The following is a 23,442-nucleotide window of genomic DNA, read 5'->3' on the forward strand; positions in this document are numbered from 1 at the left end:
TTATTTGTCAATTCTTTTGCATTTATAATGTAAAAGTTTTACCAGTAGAATTTTTATTGGTGAATTTTCTTGAATCTATAATTAAGTTTTTCTGTAACTTCTATTGAAAACTAGGGGATGCTGTGGGGCAGCATTATGGCTGGGCTTCCATCCTCTTTAACAGCAGAGAGGGAGCAGATTCTTCCACACCATATTGTGTGGCCATAGCCTAAATCAGGGATCCCCAACCTTTGAACCTGTGAGCAACATTCAGAAGTAAAAGGAGTTGGGGAGCAACACTAGCATGAAAAATGTTCTTGGGGTGCCATATAAGTGCTGTGATTGACCATTTAGTATCCCCTATGTGGATTATCAATCTACATTGAGACTCTGTTTGGCAGTGCACCTGATTTTTATACAACCAAAACTTGCCTCCAAGCCTGGAATTCAAAAATAAGCACCTGCTTTGAGGCCACTGGGAGCAACATCCAAGGGGTCGGAGAGTAACATGTTGCTCACAAGGTGCTGGTTGGGGATCACTGGCTTAAAGCTTCCAACTCAAGCTGCAGGAACAAAGATTGTGGAGCCATGTTTACTTGGATCAGCTGGGAATCTCATTGGAGGATTTTTTGCATTTTAAAACACTCGCTGGCTGGGGATATTTTGGGCCCTCATGCAGTGGCATTGCTGCTCCACTACAGAGTTCCAAGATAAGACAGTGCATCATTATTTAAATTACTGTATATAAACCGCATCAACAGCCACCTAGAGACAAGTGACCTGGGGTTCTGCTGATGATAAAGTCTTGGGGTAGGAGACTGTGCCTGTCATGAAATGCTTGGGGGCCACAGGGTGTCATGAAATGCTAGGAGCCCAATGGAACAAGGGAGAGAGGTGAATAGGCAGACTTACAGCAGTCAGCAAGAGAGATGGAGAAACCTGCACTAACTGCCCTCGGTGGCCTGCCTACAAGCCAGCTAAATGGTCTGAATTAGGCCCATTGTTTAATAAAAGGGTCATACTTAAGACTGAAACTTTGTGTGTTTGTTCACAGAGTATTGATTTAAGTAAAACTGCAGGAAACATTAACTGTGTCACATTTACATGTGCTATTCTAGATAATGAGCCACACTATTTATAACTCAGACTGACCTTAATTTCAGTCTGAGCAAAACATCTCTTCTACATGTAACCCTGTGGTCCAGTAATGCTCTGTAATTAAAAATGCCTTGATCTAACAGCTAATTTGTTTTTAATTAAAATAAAGGTAACTGTGAAAAATGATGATATAGTAATTGCCTGGACAAACATGTTTTGACTGATAGTTGTGTATGGCAGGAGCCTGCAAATGAGATACATTTAATTAATCATTATTTGTGTTTCCCTCTTGCTAAAAGGTAGGACCAAAAGTAGCCGCAGGGAAGGAGGGGTGGGATGTATATCATATATGTGTTGCTAAAGCCTCCTCACTTTCTGATTTGTCATGATGAAATATTAATGGTCCATCAGCAGTGCTCTGAGGGAGCTTATATTGCATTTTTGAGTAGATAGCTAGTAATGTACAATAGACAAATCCCAAGGCACCAGGCCATTCAAGGCTAGCATTGCATTTTCAATTAGGCTCTGAGTGAATCCTTGGCATGCGCTGAAGCAAAACTGGTGCACAATTAGCTTATTGTTCTTTCAGCTTTGTGCAGAGACGATCTGAAGGACTAAAGGAAAAAACCAGCTTCAAGAATTGCTATTGATGTGGAATAAGGGAGTTGCTCTGTTCATGCAGTTACACTTGCTAACCCAGGAATTTACAGCTATTATCAAGTAGCAGTCAGACTCACTCAAAGGCGTGTGCCAAGGGCTATAGTCACTGAGAAACCTGCTCTTTTCCAAGACGCTCTCTTTCATCTGCCATCAGCTCAGAAATGGAACCCAATAGTCCCAAGAAAATACAGTTTGCGGTGCCATTATTCCAGAGTCAGCTGGATCCAGAGGCCTCAGAACAGGTATTTTATTGTCTTTATATATCTGCAGAAGGCAAAGGTGCAAGTGGCTCGTAATTTCATATTGACATTGTTTTCATTTGAAACGTTACATAATGTTTAATTTGTTCTGTTTTCGTTTAATGTTTATAAGTGTAGAGCAGCAAATTAAGTTAACTGAAAGTGTAATTATATGTTACTTGGGGGGGGAGGGTGTAATGGCCTTTTGATGAATCATAGTGTTGTAGATAGGACCTATCTGTTAGCTTATATGTAAATACCTTTTTAATATCTCTCATTTGGATTTTTTAACACTTTTAGATGGATATTTGTATGAAATCACCATTCTTTCTATTTTGCATACTGCACAGATAATTGTACTGATTTGGGATCAAAATGGGTCGGTGCTACACACTGTTCTTTTAATTAAATACAACATTCTTAAAAATGCTTTGAAGTCTTTTTTATTTGTACTGATCTCAGAAAATTTATCAATTCTCTTGTGAACCAAAACACAATTGTATATAAATATTGTATGCTATACAGGTATGAGATCTCTTACCTGGAAATCCATTATCCAGAAAGCTCTGAATTAAGGGAATCTCTCATTAATTCCATTTCAAACAAATAATTCTACGTTTTTAAAATGAGATTTCCTTTTTCTGTGAAAACAGTACCTAGTACTTGATCCAAATTAAGATATAATGAATCCTTATTGGAGGCAAAACAATGTTATTGGGATTATTTAATGTTTAAATGGTTTTTAGCAGATTTAAGGTATGGTGATCCAAATTACAGAAAGTTCTTTTACCTTGAAACCCCAGGCCCCAAGCGTTCTGGATAATAGATCCTACATATGTACCTGAAGAGTGGATTTCATGTTGCTAAAATGATTTATGTAGCAGAATTTCTTTGAATATTAAAGAGATACAGATATGCAGAAAATAACCTATTTTTGTACTGCATCTTTCTAATTCTGCTTATAAGAATGAATACTATTTTCCATTTCTCAAAAGAATAATATTTTTTCCACGTTATATAATACAATACTGTTAATAGCAATTTTTATAGTGCGTCAGGAAGAATCACAACTGAACATAATAAAAGACAAGTATAAGATATTGTGTTGTTCCAGTCTCAGTAATAAACAAAAATGTGGGTTTTGTGAAAACTATTCAGAGTTCTATTATTATTTAAAATAATGGTTTTTATTTTTTAACAGTCACATGGTAGGCCAGATAGAAGAAACATTTAATAACATAAAAGTTGTAAAGTAGGGCAAAATCCAACTTAAAATCTCACAAGGTGATTTGTCTTACTTTAAACAAATTTGCTGACTACAATGCTAAAGGGACTAGTGATGGGCGAATTTGCGCCGTTTCACTTCGCCGGAAAATTCCCGGGAAATTCGCGAAACGGCCAAAAATTTGCAAAACGGCGACAGCTTCTCATTTTTGGAGCATTTTTCCAAAAAAAACGGAAGCCGGCGCCAAAAAATCCAACGTCGGCGTCCGTTTTTTTTGGCGAAAATGTGCCGGCATGCTTTTTTTTGACGCAGATGAATTTTTGCGGCCGTTTTGCGAATTTATTCACCGGCGGCGAATCGCGCAAATTCGTGCCTGGCAAATAAATTCACCCATCACTAAAAGTGACATGTTTATTTAATTACAACTATATATATGTGTGACAGGTCTAAACGAATGTTCTAAAAAAATATTTTTCATGACATCATCACTCAAGCAAGTATAAAGTATGCATTCTATAGATACTTTATATATTATAAAACAGACCTGTATTTAGCTTATATGTTGGTTCACTGGTTATCATTCTGCTTTGTAGCACTGGGGCCAGAGCTTGCTTTAGGCCTGGGTACTGTCTGCACGGAGTTTGTGTGTTCCCCCAATGTCTGGGTAGGTTTTCTCCAGGATAATGGGCACTAGTTTATGTGAAAATGTGACTTTAGATTGTAAACTCCACTGGGGCAGAGAGTGTTGTAATGATGTATAAGCACTGTAAAGTGTTGGGTAAATGTGTTAGTGTTATACACTCAATACAGTCATTACCATGACTGGAAGGAGACAATGGATGGCTCTATTGTCTGATAATTTTCAGCTTCTGATATCCAGTGGGGACTGTTCAGATTATATGAATACCAGCCTTGACTGGTCTAATAAAACACACTATCACTGATGTGATATCTAATGTGAGTGCCTTTGTATTTTGTATAGATAAGAAAGAGAAGACCCACACCCGCATCGTTGGTTATTTTGAATGAGCACACACCATCAGGTCTGTACATGTTGGATTATGTTCATTATAACTTACCCTAAATTGTTATGACTTGTTTTGGTACATGCAATTAAACAACAAACATTTTAATTTAGCTGAATAATAGAAAATGAATGAGTTGCCTGAATGTGATGGTCAATTCTAGCAGAGTTGCGTTATGAGTCTAATGGAGCAAAAATCAATGGCAATAAGTTTAATTTAAATCTCTTGGAGAACCTGTCCATCAGTCTGATGTAAATCTCTCTGAGAGCATGTCAATCAGTCTGATATATATCCTTTGGAGAGCATATGTACATCAGTCTGATATAAAAATCTTGTGTCCATCAGTGTAAATCTCTTGGGGAACATGTCCATCAGTGTAAATCTCTTGGAGAACCTGTCCATCAGTCTGATGTAAATCTCTCTGAGAGTGTGTCCATTAGTCTGTTGTACAAATCTTGGAGAGCATGTGTACATCAGTGTAAATCTCTTGGAGAACCTGTCCGTCAGTCTGATATAAATCTCTTGGAGAGCACTTGTCCATCATTGTAAATCTCTTGAAGAGTTAATGGGCATCAGTCAAGCTCATGGAGGGAAAACTGGCCTGAAATCTGTAAATATCTTAAGAGTTGGTGTTTTGGAGTGATGTAAGTTTAATGAAGGCCAAAATGACCAATCGTCTAATGTGAACTGTCTAGTAAAGTCTAATATAAATCGTTATCTCAATCAGCAGATTCAAATGTAATAGTATTTAATTCTGTGGCTGATTAAATATCTTGTTAGAACAGAAACTTTAAATGACAGTACAAGTTGTATTTATAGACACTAGAATGTCATAATTAGGAGACATTTGTACCTTAATTCATGTGTAATTCAATGCCATACTATCATGTATGTATGCAAAATTACGTATATGTGTCAATTGTTGACTGATATGAAAATAAGCAGCTGACCTATAAAATATTAAACAGTAGAATATTGATGAATTCCCAGCATTCCAATATTATCTTAATTTATCAAAACTTTTCTGACTGTCAGGAATAGAATGCATTGACACATTTATCAAAACTGTTGCCAGAATACAGAATGAATAATTTTTTAGAGCAGTCAACCGCCATACTGCTCTATTGGGTGATAGTGCTCAACGCAGCTCAGTAGCACCATGGAGCACTATCACCTTTCTGAATTCATGTTGACTGATGCTGATGCATATTGGACAATTAGTAATGATTCATTCAGGCACGGAAAAAATAACTGATGAACTAAAAGGCTATGTATAGTATATTTATACTGGTTTGTATAAATGATCAGGTCTTGATAAGTCTCTATAGTTAGATATGGGATAATGTGTGCCCTGTTCTAAAAAAAGGATATGAGAAACCACCAAGTTTCATGGCTAAAAATAGTGAATAAAGGAAATTAAGTTACTGAGGATTTCCATGACCATATAAAAGCACGAGGCTGAAGGCAATTAGCAATTGGTTTTCATGTTTTATTTATTGTGGTTTTTGAATTATTTAGCTTTTTATTCAGCTCTCTAAATTTACAATTTCAGCAATTTGGTTGCTAGGATCCAAATAAACCTAGCAACTTGAATAAGAGACAAAATGAAGAGGGCTTGAATAGAAGTAGCGATAACAATAAAACTGTAGCCTTAAAGTGCATTTGATTACTAGATGGAGTCAGTTACCCTCATTTCAAAGATCGAGGCAAATAATTTAATATCAAAAACATACATTATGAAAAACTATAAAAAATACATAATGAAAAACAATGAAAAAGTTGCTTAGAATTGGCTGTTCTATTACATACTAAAAGTTAACTTAAAGGTGAACTACCCCATTAGTGTATATGAAACAGAGACACCACAAAAAAGTGTCTCCACTATAGATACCAACTTATTTTTTTAATTGGTGAGGTCCCAAGGAATGTTTGTTCCAATAGAAAGTTAAAGTAAAAAAAAATGTTGTTACAGAGTTGTTTAGAAATAAGGCCTCTGCCATTTACAGTAAGCACATGAAATTAACATTAAGCACATGAAATGTCTGATGGTAGACCTGATGCAATGGTGGGTCCAGCCCAACACGTGTCTTTTGCAGGACTCTTCCTACATTTGAATATTAAAAGAATAAACATATAATATATTTTTAAAATAATTAAAAATAGTGTACATTATGCCCTACTACACTTAAATGGAAGCTAATACAATAGAATGTACAAACAGAAGGTAGAATACTCTATACATACATTGGCACAATTTGCTGAGAGTAAGAACTTCAGAACAACAAGTGACTATATTTAGCTTAGGACCTCTGGGTATGACAAAAAAAGAAAAGCAGTATAATATGAACTGAGCTGAACGTCATTAGATTGCCCTTCCTGGGACTCACAGAGGTGACTCATATCCACTGATTCACATTTGCTACTTTATATTTCCACTCATTCTTTCTGCAAGCCGAGGCTATTGTTGAGTAAATTGCAGATAAGGTTCTACAAATAAACTTTGGAAAATAAGCATAAACACTACCAGCTGAATGTTTGAGGCGTAAACAAAGCCAAAACCAGAAATAATTGCCTTTGGAAATAGTTACAATTCAAGGAGTGATATTGCCTAGTAGGTAATTATGTGACTTTACCCTATCAGCTACTCTAGTTTGTTATGTGTGTTGCTCGTTGATGAAATTTTGACTTGCTCAGCTAGTGTTTCGAGAATACTACATTATTTTATTTAGACTGCAATGTGCTCAAATAGATCATAAGGGTCACTGGAGTGGGAGTAATCCCACTTTTTATCTCACAGGCACAAGAGGTGATCTGTTTCTGGATGACTCTAAAACAAATTCCTTTTAATTTAAGATAAAAAAAAGTGTTAGTAAAATGTGTTTGCATGTGTTTTAAACAGCATATTCCATTGGAACAGCATGGAACTTGTGTACTATTTTATGCTGGTTCTGCATAACAAAAAAAGACTGAATATTGCTTCATCTTTGGTGAGCTAAATGCCTGTTTTTGTCCTTGCACACTTCTCAAGCCCATTTAATGTTCATAGTTTAACCTTAGGTCAGCACAGGCCTCACTGCTTACTCAGCCTCTGTCCCTTCTATTGGCCACACTTCTCTCTCCACTTGTACTCACACTGGCAGTTGCTGTACCAGATCCTGACTGGCAGATGCTGCAATGCATCCTGGGTTGAATCACTCAATTTCAGCTCTACTATCAGGATCTCAGGCCTCCCTTTATTATTGGTGATTCAGTCTCACCATTTAGCCTGCATGCGAGTCTTCTGTAATGATGTACATATTTATGTCTTATATAGATTCTAGTGGCTCTAATAAACCCATTAGACGTAAGCAGAATGGCAAATATGGCTGGATTTATCTGTACTCTGAACTGATTCTCATATACATACTTAACCTAAGTATATGCATAAAGCACGGCTACAATGTTTAAATCAGATCATTTCCAATCACCAAATAATTTTTTATAAGGAAGCATGCTAAAGAAACGAATATCCAGACAAATTAAATCTTTCCACGTTTTACATATTTTATAGTAAACTGATACAACTGTTCTGTCAGTTGTTATAATGGACTCCCGCTCTTCCTTCCAGTGCAAGGGATATTGAGCTATGTAATAAGCCCCTCCATTGCTTGATGAAATAGCGGGAGTTCAATATGCTAATGAATAGATAAGAGTTAAACTGGATACCCCTCTTCTCTTCCCACAGTGTCTCCCCAGAGTCCAAGGAGGGAAGGATAGTGAAAAACAAAGAAAAATTAAAGATAAATAGATTAATATAGAAAAAAACATCTTTAACAAATGTGTTATTCCTAGAAGATATGCAATAAAAATATAATATGTCATATTTATACTATATTAATGTAATATATATTATCACATTTGTACAATATTAGAATAAAGCAACCTAAAGCCCTTACAGTAAATTATAAGACCAAGAATGAGCTACGTGTAGTGCTGTTTTGTGTGGTTTGGCAGCAAGTCAACGTTTTATCCCTGGTGTGCAGCTTCCTCTTTACACATTACAGATGAGAGCGGCAGCTGATATTTTACTGTAACCCCAAGGAAGCAGATTTCTTGGAAGTGGAGGAAAAAAATAGGGCATTAAACGAGAAGGAAAGCTATGGAAACATTTTACCAATTAGAGCAAGCTAGAATGCTATATTTATTCTGTAGAATGTTTCACCATACCTGAGTAAAAAGCTCTAGAAGCTCTCTGTTTATTTAGGATAGCAGATGCAGTATTAGCTTGGTGTGACATCACTTCCTGCCTGAGTCTCTCCCTGCTCACTTATAGCTCTGGGCTCAGATTACAGCAGAGAAGGGAGGGCGGGGGAAGAGGAGCAAACTGAGCATGCTCACGCCCAGGGCAAGGAGGTTTAAGCTGAAGGCAGAAAGTCTGATACAGAAGCCCATGTGTACACAATAGAAGGAAAGAAATACAGTGTTTCTTTTGACAGGGGACAAAGTTAAAATATAATGGAATATAAAATATAATGGACGTATATGCTGCTGTAACTGCATAACACTACACAAGCCCAGGAATCTTTACAAAATAAAATAAAGGTGTTCTATTGCCCTACACATGTGCCCACTGTCTTCGTTGAGTTGCCATATGTTAGGAAATGTAGGGGGGAAGGAGGGTACCCCCAAAAAAAATTTCACTCTTTTTCAGCCTATCACCCTTAAAAAAGTAAAAGACACCAGCGTTTTTTGAACTTTTTTTGAAGCAAGCCCTATCTACTCTATTGCACTTCGCCTGGTCTGAGCTGGCGAAGGGAAGTCTGGCGCAAGAGGTAACGTTCAGTAAAATGCGCAAGTTAGTGAATTAGCGTAGTTACGTCCCTTCGCCATAGGGCAACTTCGCCTGGTGTAAGGGTGCGAAGAAGCGCTAGAGTAGGTCCACTTCACTAGCGAATTTATGCCAGCACCCATTAGTAAATTGGCGGAGTAACTAAATGATGTCACGCTGGCGACTTTGCGCTAGCTTAGACGCTTCACGCTTTACTGACTTTGCCCCCAAGCCGGAGTCTTCATCAGCTCATATTCATAGGGGCTGATGTTTTTAAGATGATTTATTAAAGGGTATTGGAAATTACCTGTATATTTTTAGTTTAAAGTATACTTAATTGTATACTTAATGCTTTCAAAATCTTTTGGTGTAAGTTATAAACAGGCAGTGAAAGTCAGTTTCTGCCAAATGTACATGTGAACAACTAGGTATTTGCCTGATTTTCTAGGGTAAGAACATAAAGCACTTGTTTGACTGAAGAAGGATATATGATCTTGATATGCAACTATATTTTTAAACTGCTTATGTTACTGTTATAACTGCTCAAACTGGCTATGCATTAAACTGCAAAAAAGGTGCTTCTATATATTGACCTTCCAAAATTCCCATGCATAAGGTCATCATTTTAAAATGGTTATTGTTGACCTATGGTGCAGAACTCATAACTGGATCCCCATGCTATTAATAGTGGCTTTCTATGATCCTATGATCCTATTAAATTCACTTAATTGTCTATAGTATATGATAGTTATTATACTTAGCTTCCATGGGCCACTAGGGATGTAGCGAACCGCCGAGTATGTGTTCGCGAACGCCGTTCGCGAACACCGGCAAAAAATGCGAACAGTTCGCGAACTGTTCGCGAACTTCGAACATCCGAAAATCGTTCGATTCGAACGATCGTAGGATTTTTAATCGTTCGATCGAACGATTTTCGTTCGAATCGAACGAAAATCGTTCGATTTTAGCGATCGAATGGTCGAATGGTCGAACGATTTTGACGCGAACGCCTATTGGCGAACGTCGCGCGACGTTCGCGAACTTGCGGCGGACGCGAACAGCCGATGTTCGCGCGAACAAGTTCGCCGCAGAACAGTTCGCTACATCCCTATGGGCCACAAAGCTAACCCCCAATTTATACTGTATGTGTCCCCTAAGGAAAAGAGTTAAAAAAAACCCAGTTTAAAGGCTTTACTAGAAATGTCTTTTAATATAAAAGAGAAGGTCTTTTAGGGGGAACAACTTTTACACCTTTGTATATATAGAGTTTATATTGCAAGACTTGAAGTTTGCCAAGGCCCATAGCATCAATCACTCTTTTACTTTTATATCTGACCCAAGGAATATTATATCCAATATTACTATATAGTCTGTTTATTATGTTTATCCAGCATTGAATATAGATATGACGTGGAATGCCTATATACAGGTGGTGTAAGGGAAAACATACAATATTTGATTGTAGACAATACCAATTTAGTTTTCAAGGTATTGACTCAAGAGTCTTAGTACTGGTATGGGACCTGTTTTCCAGAATACTCGGGACCTGCGGTTATCCGGATAATGGATCTTTCTGTAATTTGGAGCTTCATACCTTAAATCTACTAGAAAATCATGTAAACATTAAATAAACCCAATAGGCTGGTTTTGCTTCCAATAAGGATTAATTATATCAAAGTTTGGATCAAGTACAAGGTACTGTTTTATTATTACAAAAGGAATTCATTTATAAAGATTTGGATTATTTGACTATAATGGAGTCTATAGGAGACAGCTTTTCCGTAATTCGGAACTTTTTGGATAACGGGTTTCCGGATAACGGATCCCATACCTGTACTGGTATTAATGTCTCTGTGTGAATAAGAAGCGGGAATAAATCAAGAGTCAAGAGTCCGACAGTCACGTATTTTGGTGGTTTGTGGATCAGTGATCAACAGCTAGTTTTGGCAATAGATGGGCAAGACTGCCCGTATATATTTTAATCTTTGAGGCAAAGAGAAAATGCCTTATTTCATTTACACAGGGGTACAAATGTTTTTATTTGGTATAAAATACCAACAGTTTGCTGTTCATGGACAGTTAATATGAATTTTCTGCCCCTGTGTATACACTATACCCTATACCAAGTGTCTGAGAGTACTGGCAACTGCTGTCATGTGTGCCAGACCACCTTCTCTCTCCTCTTTCTAATATGTCTTCCTGTAGTATAATAACATGTTTTTTTTCTTCACTTAGAAGTAGATGACAAGAGGACGAACAGTACAAATGAAGAAGTAAGTAGATCAACTGTCCCATTTTTAGACTGGAGCATCAAAAAAGTGTTGTGCCTATTCCTGCAACCCACTGTGGGAACCCTGGACTTCCAGCCACTTTATCAATGGATATACACATTCAAGCACCCTGCACTTGCATTTGTAAAAGAGCTTATTAGTCTTTATTTTAAAGAGAACAAATGTTGCCTTAAACAAGTCCAGAATAGTAGCTATGCCATGCACAATAGGTCATAACTTCCCAAACTGTGACACAATGTGTACAGATAGTGGAAATATTAATTGTTAATTGTTTTGGAAGGAAAGCTACACTAAAACTATTCTTCTTTACCCTCTAGCCAAGTGCCTAAATCTTTTTGTAAGTGATGCACTGCCAGACCCACTTTTTGATGATTCCTCGAATGTTTTGGAATTTTTTTTTGCAATTGTGGGGCTAGATACAACAATCTTCCACTAAAATCATGAACATGATAAATGAACTAGCAGCTCATAAATGAACTAGCAGCTCACATTTCTCTTATTTATCATTTTGAACTCCTTTCATACTGAGGTCACAAGGGAAACCTCTACCCACCACACAGGCAAACAGGTATACTGTAAATCTGCTTTAGTATTTATACCATGCAGTCAATGCTTGAGCAAAATACCTGTCACAAGTGCAACTTGATTCTGCTCAAAACAAGGATCATGAAGAAGAAAGAATTCCCAAGCACGCCAGGATAGCAAAAATGAATATGTTGCTCAAGAAAGCTGATCCTGTGTCCTTTCTGAAATATCCCAAAACATTTTAAAATATTTTATGGTCATGTGGAGTAAAGTATTATCAGCTTGTGGAATATAAAGTCACTAATATGAAACCTAGTAGAGAAAACATCATGGTTTTGCTCCTTAGTAGGAACTAAAGAATTAGTAGTGGATCAATGGAGCAAAGTAAGGACATTTCCTACTATGTCACATAGGCATAATTAAGTGAAAGTACAGACTTTTGCAATAACAATAGCTCTCTACACCTAGTTATTGCTACATTACAAGAGGGCAACTTGACTTGGAGGCCACGTCCTAGTAACTCTTGCTATCAATGATAGGAAGTCAGAAATGTTTTTAAAAAATGAATAAGAGTTTTGGGGGGCTTATAGACACTGTATATACCCATATGCCATCCTGTATAAAATATATTTTTCATTCAAATATGGATGCATCCTAACAGATCAATGATTTGTTCCACAGCTTCCCTAATATACAAAAATAAAAACTGGTCCATTATAAGAACATTCATTAAATACTGTATAATGGCAACATTTTGGGATATACCATTCTCTTCATCAAATATTCATGTTAAGGCGATGTGTGAGCAAATGACCTATCACATAACCCTGCTAAACCCTGTAAAACAATTGTAAGCGTTGTTTAATTTATATGGGTTGACAGGAGTATCTTTTTATATTTATTTTACATGGAAAGAAATATAGAACAATAGCTATATAAATATATATAGCTTATAGATAGATAGATAGATAGATAGATAGATAGATAGATAGATAGATAGATAGATAGATAGATAGATGATGGATAGATAGATAGATAGATAGATAGATAATAGATAGATAGATAGATAGATGATAGATACTCAGATCTGAAGGTTCTGTTGCAAATGTATTATTTTGTTATTTTTATGTTATTTTTTGAATGCAGAATGTGTCACCTAGGCAAAGGAAGCAGAGTGTATTCACAGCGCCGGCCATGAAAGGTACTGTTCAGGTACTGTTCCCTGTTCTACTATACTAATGCATGCTTCTGTCTGTGACTACCAATGTGAATGGACTGTATTTTTCTCTTTGTATTTTCCAACTTGTGTCTTTTCCTTTGCAAGGTCACTTATCTCCCATAAAAGTCATAGATACAGTAAAGTGACTCCAATTTTAAAACGGAATCAACTGTTGGTGTTATTATTACTTACTTTTACTGGTATAGTCATAATAGTTAACATATCCTCATCATTAATATCTTTAACTATACTAAACAAAGAAGGGAGAGAAGAGATAATCTAGAAAGAATGGGGATTGTAGTGTTTCTAGGACTGGCCATGCAGAACTATAGTCTGGGCTTCTGCCAATAGTAGGGGATAGTAGGGGACTTTGGACATCCTTGTATATGTGAAGCAGGTAAGTGGCATCAGTGGAGACGATCACATCCTGCCCACCTCCCATCACTTAAATCATGGTGGCAAATTATGCCTTTGGGCGCCACATTCACAGTTGGTTGAAATTACTTGACCTCCAGGGATTCCATATATTGCCAAATTTATCTGGACATTTTCTAGCCTCATATGTTAGCTTTATAAAAGGAAGTAACCGGTTCACATAATCTATCCATCACCTTTCTTAGGGGGAATTGGTGCCATCCACTTCATAATTGTTATTTTTTTGCATAATAAAGGAGTGATCTTACGAGTATCCTTGCTTTATTTGAGGGGAGGATGTCATCTAACGAAACTCATTACTTTAAGTGGTGTACAACATTGTTTCTTTTCCCATGTGATTGTGATCGCTAAGGGTTAGAGTAAAATGCAACAACTTTTTGCTTCTTCCTACTAGCTAACACAAATACAGTCTACATAAAATAAGCTACTCCATATAGTATTAGGCATCACAAATGAGTTTGTAGGACACAAAACTTCAAATTGACTTCTAATATTCTTTCAGGTTTAAGTAAGGGGCATTGTGTCACTAAGACTTAAATTATTAATGCCCATCTCTCTTCTCCTTTTAGATTGTAAGCTCTAATGAGCAGGGATATCATCACCTCTTTTATTAGTCTGCATTACGGTTTCATGTATATTGCCCATATGCTGTTAGTAAGAATAAAGTTGCAGCTATTCTTAGTTATAACATTGTAAGTAGGAATGCATACAATCTAAATTTATGGATTTAACTAAATACTGAATGCTTAGCATAAGATTTGGGCAAAAATCAATTTAGCATAAGATTTGGGCAAAAATCAATTCAAATCCTAACCCCGGTTTGCATATACAATTTTGAGCATGAGCATGAGCTGTGACAAATAAATTGTGACATTTTTGTTTGACCATCGCTTTAAAATCATGTGAATTTAGGGTTCAGATTTCCTTTTTTTGTTACTGAAATGTTTTCGGGGTTGGCAGTGTGGTCAAAATGTAGGCACAGGTAGTGATTGCGTAAATACAACTGTAACATAACAGGTCATAGAGTTGCTACAGGTCCTCAATGCTTTATGGAGAACCTAACTCGGATTGGGGATTAGATACAACTCTTCTGGAAGATTTCTGACAGTTAGGAAAACATGTAACAGATTGATTCATTTATCAAACCTGATACCTGTGTCAGTTCTTCAGAATGAGTTCAGCTGCTTTGAGCACTTGAATGCCAGTCTGCCCCGTGGGATGATTAGTGCTTTGTGCAACTCACTAGCAGCATTGAGCACTAGAACCTGTCTGAATTCTTGCTTCCCAATGCATGTGAGAAGAATCTGGTCCATGGTCCATGGTTGAAACAATTGTTCCAGCGTCAAAAATAAATCGTTAGATCAAAAAGGTTCATTAAGATTAAAAATGAAAGATTAAATTATCCCTATCAGTTTGAACAGATCGATTATATTTCAACCCAAAAGTGGAATACGTCCCCAGCCAAACTGCCCAACAAAATTTCACATATATGGTACTTTTAGAGTCATTAATAAACTGTTTATAAAATATATTGTTAAAATATGTATTGAGCAAAGAGAACACTTTTATTTTATCTTTTAAGGTACTACTTATGGTAGTTGTATAATGGGAGGTGTATGGGGAGGGGCTAGTGTCAGGATGAGAAATAATAGCGAGATAGAATATTTCATGCTACACACACCTTAGACTAAAATGATACTTAATTACTAACCCCAAACTGATCTGAATACTGTTTGTGTACTAAACAGTACTGATTCTATTAACCTACCATTGTAATACATGTTTGTCATCGGTGATCAATTAAGATGAATTATACTGAAAATATACTGCTGAACATGGCAGCTCTGATCCCATGTTTAAAAATGTATTTAAATAAAATTTTGAGGTTTTTTTCAAGATAAAGGCCCATATTTATTAAAATCTTCTTATTCAAATTTAGATATATTAAATATTGTTTTCACATGATAAGCAGTTACATGTATTTTTGATTGAATTGGTCTGGCCCAATATGTACAGTTTTATTATCCAAAATTGAAACACATTTTAAGTAGAGTAGTAATAGTAGAGCTTGTAAGAAGCACTGTGCTCAGACAAACCATGGGCATTCATACTGCACATTCTAGGTTACATCAGCCATTGAATGGATAGAGGTGTGTCTTTTATTCCCACACTTCTTCCTGTAATGGTGTCTAAACTAACCATGGCTAGATGAACAGGCAGTTGTACTGTAAGTTTATGGCAGCCAAGTCTGCCATCTTGTCTGTGCACATTATAATCCATCCTTGCTGCCAATATTTTTAGCAATTCAATTGAAAACTAAAAGTCAGTTTTGGCTCTTAAAATCTGCTTTTCTAAGCATGACCTATTTCACTTGTTATCCTTTGTTGCATATGCAGGTGCTGAGCAGGCAAAGTCCTTTATTTATAATGATAACCACCAATCTTCCAGCATGTTACAGCACATAACTGTTGAGAATTCCGATCTGCTTATGAAACCCAGAAGGAAAGATACACCGTATCCCCTTGAAATTCCTTTTATCCCAGGTAGGGCTGAAACAAGAACAGCATTGCAGAAATAAGAAGAACAATGATAGAGTTGCATTTTAATGCCAGGCATTACATGTTCTTTTTACATATATTTTAGACATTTATAAACATACAGCTATGACCAATCTCGTTTTGCAAATCCCTGAAATAAAAGATGGACAAAAATCAACAGCTCCAGGTTTTCATGACTTTTGTAACTCTCCCCAAAACTAAAAATCTCTTTAAAAGTCTGTGTATAAATCTGTAGCGGATTTGAGTGAATAAAGACAGGCCTGCCAGTACCAGATGATTTCCAAGTGGGCCTAGACCCTAGTGTGTCCCAACCAAAGACAATTCTCAGCAACCCTTTCTTATTTACACCATAGGACAATATTAAACTTTTATTATTTTACATCTGAAACAGACATTTTGTGAGAGTGGTCCTGGTGGGCCCAATTAACTGTAAAAAGACATCTGTGGAAAAACAATTTTGAATTAATTTTAAACTAAAGTTCAATTCTATTTATTATTAAGAGAAGACAACCACCAGCAACCAAGAAAATTGTCCTCTACAAGCTAATGCCAATTGCTCATAAACTCAATAGGCTGAATCTTCTCAGCAAAAACTGTCAGTCCATGGGAAAGAGCAGCCAGGTTAATGGGGCCATACATTCATTATTACCATCAGCCAATTTAAGCCATCTGTCTAGAGGCAAGTAACAATGCATCTGCCTGACTGTCAGCAATAATGTTCTAGGGGCTTATATGCAGTTGTATTTAACCTTCTCACATATTCTTGAGAGCAGCTATCAAAGCTGTGGCTCTCGCTATAGAGAGAAGATATCACGACTGCCAAGCACTTTGAACATTGGAACCAGGGCTGTGGCAGAGGGTATAAGAAACTACTGTATGTTAAAGCAATGGTGGAAAAATAAAACTGCTATACCTAATGAAAAACTTTGTGAGAAGTCCTTGGCTTCTCCATTAAAGACAATACATATTATGATCATCATTCAACCTCATTCCCATGGCTGCAGATATTTTCAACAATAGCCACCACAGTGAAGCCGACAGCATGTGGCCTATAATCTCAGCTTGATTTTTTATTATAGTCCGATTCACCAATTTGGGAAAATTCTCAGATAAGAATTGAGTGGAAGAGAATAGAATTTGCAAAAAGAACTAGAAAAAATGAGCTCTTCCAAAAAAAAAAAAACCTGTGGGTTAATAGAGAATAAAGGAAACAGAGAACAATTATGAGCAGAACAGAAAATAACAGCCTTGTGACAAGAGCGCTAGATAATTAGGAACAATATAACTTTTGACAAGAGCTATAAAGCGAGTCAGAACAAATGCTCTACATGCCAATGAGGTACTAAAGTCAATGGAGTATCACAGTGCTCAGCCTAATAAACCACACAGCTTTGAAAGCAGAACACAGTGACCCCGTTCATTGCCAACATGGCAAACATACAAGGACAAACTATATACCGTATGTGGGATGCTGAAGGCAAAAGCATTAGTAGAGAACAAAACATTCTCACAGTGCAGAGAAAACAATCCCAAATGCAGCCAATGGCAACGTTTCACTCCTTTATCAACATCAACCTTCTTTCCCCCTCCAATTGGTTTTGTTATGCTGCATCTGGAAGCAGCCATATTGCATGAGTGCCCACCAGTACCAGATGTCCGTCATTTTATTATTGCCGATAAATTGTGCTTAGTTGCTCCCAGTGGTATCGTCCCACTAAAACAAATGGTCACATACGATGATGCCCGTAACAGAATGCACATGACAATTATAGCAGAACAAGTCATAGTACAATTCTGTTGGAATGAATGTATGGGTTGTGCTGCATATAAAATAAAAACTGGATACTTGAAGGCATAGCCTTTAGAAATTGTCATGGTCGTATCAGTCGCAGCTCATTTACTGCTGGATGCTTTGTTGTAGTAGTTTTTAAGGGTATGTAATCCTTCTGTAAATCTCTTCTATTGCATTACCCAGGAACCCATATAATAGGCTGCACACACTTAACTACAGATGGAAATGCTTCTCCAATGAGAGTCAGGCCTATTAACCTAATACATCAGTTCATTGACATTCTGAGAGTATGTGTTATTATATTTCAGAAAGGTGACATAATGGTGTTTAGTTGTTTAGTTCTCCCCGGCATCCATCATTATTTACCTTTCTCCCCTTGATGTCACCAGTGGTTCAAGAGCATGTGATATTTGTTTCTGACACATTACACATCACAATAGGGGAAAAGTGTTTAATCTTTCATAATATGTCGATGTTTGTTGGGAGCTTTATCCCAGCAACATTTGAGGTACAAATGGTTCTGCAACAAATAACAGTGTAGCAGAACCATTTGTACCTCAAATGCTGCTGGGATAAAGCTCCCAACAAACATCGACATTGCTTCTCCTACAAGATGCTATACATTTGGTTGCATAGTAAATATACGTGTAGCCTGTGGAACGCTACATAAACAAGACATATTGTCACCTATAGCTTACTTAATGGTCCTATTTTTGCCCAAAGAATTGTAGTCTTATAATGGAGGTCCTACTAAAGTGTTTTTAATGCAGTGGGAAAATATTCCACATTGTTCAGTACCAAATATACCAATTATTATGTTATTTTTAGCTAAAGCACTGTGGTGGCCAATATACTTTATGTTCCCATTGAACTAAAGGTGGCTATTTACAGTAATCCTACCATTTGGCTTTTGGCCCACATGTATGACCACCTTTATATTGTTCTGTTGGTGGCCACCTGAACAACCAGAACTGGAAAATAAAAACCGCAATGCTGTGGCTCCTCTTCAATTTCTTTCAGCTAACAGAAATATTCTGCCAGTCTGAAGTTGATAATGAAGAGCAATAACTTGCCCACATATTAGATCCATTTTCATTTGTAGGGGTGTGTGACAAACTGGCTGCCTGTACACGTAATTTTTGGGGAAAATAAGCTATGGTAGGCAGGTAAGCATAGGACCAGGAGCATAAAGACAGGGACACCATGTCTTCAGGCAAAAACACAGGTTTATTTTGGCAAACTCTTCACAACATTTAGTCAAAGGAACACAGTTCATCAGCATCTCAACAGCACACATTCAAGAAATTTCCCTGTTCAGGGTGGCTTTCACACTTTTCTGGGCTTCTCACTAAGCCTTGCTGACTCTCCCCTCCAGGGATATCAGCTCACAAGCCTCTGGTTTGTTTCACCTTCTGACTTTCCTCAATCGCTTTTGACTTTCAATAACCTGGTCACGTCTCCGTCTGCTCACAGGCAGCACCCCAGCTCCTCTGGGAGTTCCTAACACATACAGGTACCCTTCTCAGTGAGACCTTCCTAACACTTTTACTATAATTGAATACCTTTTCACAGGACAGCCTTCCTGTGGAAAGTAAGCTCCAACATGCAAACTGGACAACTGGAATGGATTGCCTGTTCCTTCCAGAACACTACAGCTTCCTGAGCCAGACAGCAAAATCCTGTACACAGAGAAACCATTCCCTGATCAGTAACATCTCCTTTGCAGCTTACATATCCCACTATGGAGAAATTCAAGGGGAAAGTCCCCCTTTTAGACAATCTCTGGTCACTTTACCACAGGGTGGTTAAGTAGAGTCAGTATATACTGTTTTTGGTTATGTTGAATTGGTTCATCTAAAAAAGGATAATAAAATAATCAGTGGATGAAAAAGGTTTGAGGTAAAGATATTTTTTTGAATTTTCCAAAGTGTTACAACAGAACTAAATATGGGATAAAACCGACGACTAGTTATAGATAATGTTCATAGAGAAGGAGTTATTTCATTTCAGCTATTATGGGGCAGATTTAGCAAAATGTGAGATTAGAGCTCACCATAGAAAAATTCACACCCACAGTCTATTCATTCCTATCAGATTTTTAAAAGTGTATTTACAGTATCTATAGGTGAAAGTTAAGAGTTTACCATTTGATAAATGCGATTCTAAAGCTCCCATAGGAATGAATAGACTGTAGGTCAGCTGTAATCTCACACTTTGATAAATCTGATCCTATATGTTTGTTTTTGTCTAGTCGTTGAATTTGCAGTGTTTATTTAGCATTCAAGAATAGCAACTTGCAATTAGCTTTGACCAATCAACTGCAGTAAGATTAATGATGTCAGGAATATCATTAGTTGCTTAAGGGTGTGGCTCTGGAGTTGCTTAAGAAGTTGAATACGTGGTTAATGTAATAAAAGTCGCTATATTTGCACCATGCCTAGTAACTGTTCACTGGTTTTTCAAAAAGCCAGAATTAAGCATTTGAACAAGACCCATGTGTCTGTAATAGTTATTTCATTATCATTTGAATCTGTTTTTTGCTAGCAGCCAGGGTAGGTAGGCACAGAGCCAAGATGCCATGCATTGGCATGTATTTATATGTAAGTGTGGGCACAATACTCCCAAGCTTTAAAATAGTCTCAGAATGATATTGGATATTTGGGTTATCTCATTTATCATCACCTGAACAGTCTATAAAAGATAACTAGAACAGTGACCTTTTAAAAATAAACATTCTCAGACAATCTGCAAGTCATGTGAATGCTCTAGCCTATATATTTTCCTATACCATCATTAGTACCAACTGTGAGAGGCAAGGGACTTGTTGGTATACTCTGGGTATATATACATAAATGATACAAAAATGTGTATATACATATATATTCCCATACGTTGAAGGGAATATATCAATGTCCTTGTGCTTGAGTTGTTGGATTGTCTAAGCAAATGCTTGCTTGGTTTCTTCATTTTGTTTTAATAATTTTGTTTTGTGTTTGGACATAGTTAAGACATGCAATTAAAGTGTAACTACTGTCCTTAGTATGCAATGTTAATCACAGGGTAACTCTGCAGGTTGGCTAAACGTAACGAATGCTTACTATCAGGTGTTTGCAGAGTAGGTTGCCAGTGGCTTATGGGTTCTCCTTGGCTCACTTTTCTACAGTGATACTAAGGGAAGGACTAACTGCATAGATGCTTCACCTTAAGTGGGTGGGCCAGGGGTGTAACTAAATTTGTAATACCGGCCTGGCCTTGTCAGGTGTTTCACATCTGTATGTAGTTAAAATAAAGCAAACAAAATGCATCAATGAAGCACAGAGAATTGAGGCACAGAGCAAAGTGAAAAAACATGACAGATTCTGTTGGCGATGAGGAAAAAAGTAATCCCCCAGAATTAATTGTTTACAAACTGTCTTTAGTCTTCTTTAATTAAATAAGTCAATATTGATATCAGCAACAATAATCTTCCTGTACCAATACAACTCCCACAGTGGCTTCTGTAGCATGAGCATGACACAATGCTTACTTGACTCTACCTATAACCTTTCAGCTCAGCAAGAAAAATTCTAAACAGATTCCATAGTTGCTGAATATGTTGTCCCGTCTGCATAAAATCTGCCCATGGTCTAACAAGGCAGATTCCTTCAAATAGCATCATCAATTATTCCAAGACACAAATGTAGTGTATTCACTTATGTCGTAAATACACAATCGATGGCAATAGCTTCTTAAATAAACAAAGCCCAAAGTAGGCAGTCAGCACATTCTCATGATATGGCTGGCTATAAAATGCCTTGCTTTATAGCTATTGACCCATCTGCCTGATTGCAAGAGAACCACAATCTCATATTACTGAGGCCAGTGATGTACTGACCCTGCAACACACACACATTAAAAATGGTTCAGACACTGCCTGAATTTACAAGAACATAGAAACGATTGATTTTTTAGAGAAGTCTACGTCAGTATGTCTGGCAAAGGAAAGAAAAGAAATCTAATACTAATTTTCATCTGTCTGTTTGCAGCGGTTAAGCAGATAAAAAAACAGAACGATTCTCCCTTTCCCGAGGAAGAGGAGGATGGAGAGGATGAAGAGGAGGTGTGTGATCACTAAACCAATTGCTTCACCCTTTGGTTTTTCTTTATACAGACTGTATTGTTGTCTACAGAGCCTTGTTCTACGGATTAACACTTTTATACAGAATACACCAGATGCGCAGTGGGAGGGGTTTCTTCAGGTGAAAAAAAACAACTTCCCCCAAAAATGTATATAAATTATAAAAAATCCACTTTACTGTCATCTTAATGGTGCATTTCTGTTTCTGATAACTATTACTTTGCTAATGGTTGCAAAGAGGCCTTTAACCCAATGTAAATATACACACGACTGTATAGATATTAGACAGACTTTCGGAGAAATCGGTGAGAATATAGAAGAAGAAGTCTGCTGAGAATGAATTACAGTTGTGATTCCCATGTTCAATGTACATTGTAGCAAGATACTCAAAGAGGAAGTCCAATAAATGTGACCTAATAACTTGCTTTATAAATTGGTATTTATTTTTTTTTTTTGCTAGCTTCTGATCTTCATTGTTATTATTGGTTAGAATTCTGAACACCATTGTGTGTGTGATATTATAGAATAAGGAATAGACAATCTACTATCCCATGGGAATGAAATGCTGCAACACAGTAAATATGCTTTGGGGTCGCCCCTGTGTCTGCAGCCACACTAGTGGATTCCAGCTAAGACCACAGGCAATACAAGACTATCCCATTCTAAGGGGGGGGATACTCATCAGATAGTTTCTCCTGCAGGCACATACTTGGCAAAGCAGATGCTGCTCCTGCCACATTTGGGAGGTTATTGGACACTATTTCAACAATTCTATTGAAAACATTTGTATGGCTTGATGTACATGATAAAGGGGTTGTAATAGTTTACATTTAAAGTAACTTTTAAGATATTACAAAATGCCCTTTCCTTAGTGTCAATTGGTCTTCATTATTTCTATTATATTGTTTTTTAATTATTTATCTCCCTCTTCACTCTGCAGTTTAAAGATGAATCTGGTTGTTTTCATTGACCCTTAAAAGTGCCCCCAGATCTGGTAACCTTATTGTATATATTGACATAACATTATATAATATAATGATTATTGAAAATGAAATGAATGTGAAATGAATTAGTTCAGCACACACTAGTGATATTGTTCTTTTATCATCACCGGTTGTTGGAAGATTGGTGACATGTTAAAGGGGATCTAAACCCAACTGTAAAGCTATACAACTGCACCCCCAAATTCTGTATGGAAGCAGATGGAAAATGTTATTACAGATGCAAGAATATTTACCAGGGAAAATTCTACTGATCAAACACTTAATTCACCAATGAAAATGCTGATCCCCAGCTTTATGTTAAACATCTTGTTGTTATCATATAATGTTACAAATGGAGAGTATTATGTCATTTTCACCTTCATTTTAATTACAGTCTAGTGAAACATGGGGATAAAGGGCAGACTTGTTTAATGCTAGAAAACTGGGCTTAATGTTTCCAACTCCAATTGCAGGACAAAGAACCTAGAG

General features: G+C 36.9%; 1 protein-coding gene across 4 annotated transcripts; it reads left to right on the forward strand.

Annotated features, from left to right (window-relative positions):
- Nucleotides 1-1,431: 1,431 nt before the first annotated feature.
- Nucleotides 1,432-22,403, forward strand: ppp1r1c.L (protein phosphatase 1 regulatory inhibitor subunit 1C L homeolog). Of its 4 annotated transcripts, none has more exons than XM_041575753.1 (6): nucleotides 1,432-1,979; nucleotides 4,184-4,244; nucleotides 11,272-11,306; nucleotides 12,996-13,050; nucleotides 15,900-16,046; nucleotides 21,879-22,399. In XM_041575753.1, exons 1-6 carry the CDS (start codon nucleotides 1,899-1,901, stop codon nucleotides 21,965-21,967), a joined length of 468 nt encoding a protein of 155 aa, XP_041431687.1. In that variant the 5' UTR covers nucleotides 1,432-1,898; the 3' UTR covers nucleotides 21,968-22,399. The 4 variants fall into 4 exon arrangements, with proteins under 4 accessions (XP_041431687.1, XP_041431686.1, XP_018090089.1 ...); XM_041575752.1 differs by having other exon boundaries at nucleotides 1,606-1,979; nucleotides 11,269-11,306; XM_018234600.2 differs by lacking the exon at nucleotides 15,900-16,046 and having other exon boundaries at nucleotides 1,611-1,979; nucleotides 11,269-11,306.
- The last annotated feature ends 1,039 nt before the right edge of the window (nucleotides 22,404-23,442 follow it).

The sequence above is a fragment of the Xenopus laevis genome, chromosome 9_10L, assembly GCF_017654675.1.
Source record: "Xenopus laevis strain J_2021 chromosome 9_10L, Xenopus_laevis_v10.1, whole genome shotgun sequence".
NCBI lineage: Eukaryota > Metazoa > Chordata > Amphibia > Anura > Pipidae > Xenopus > Xenopus laevis.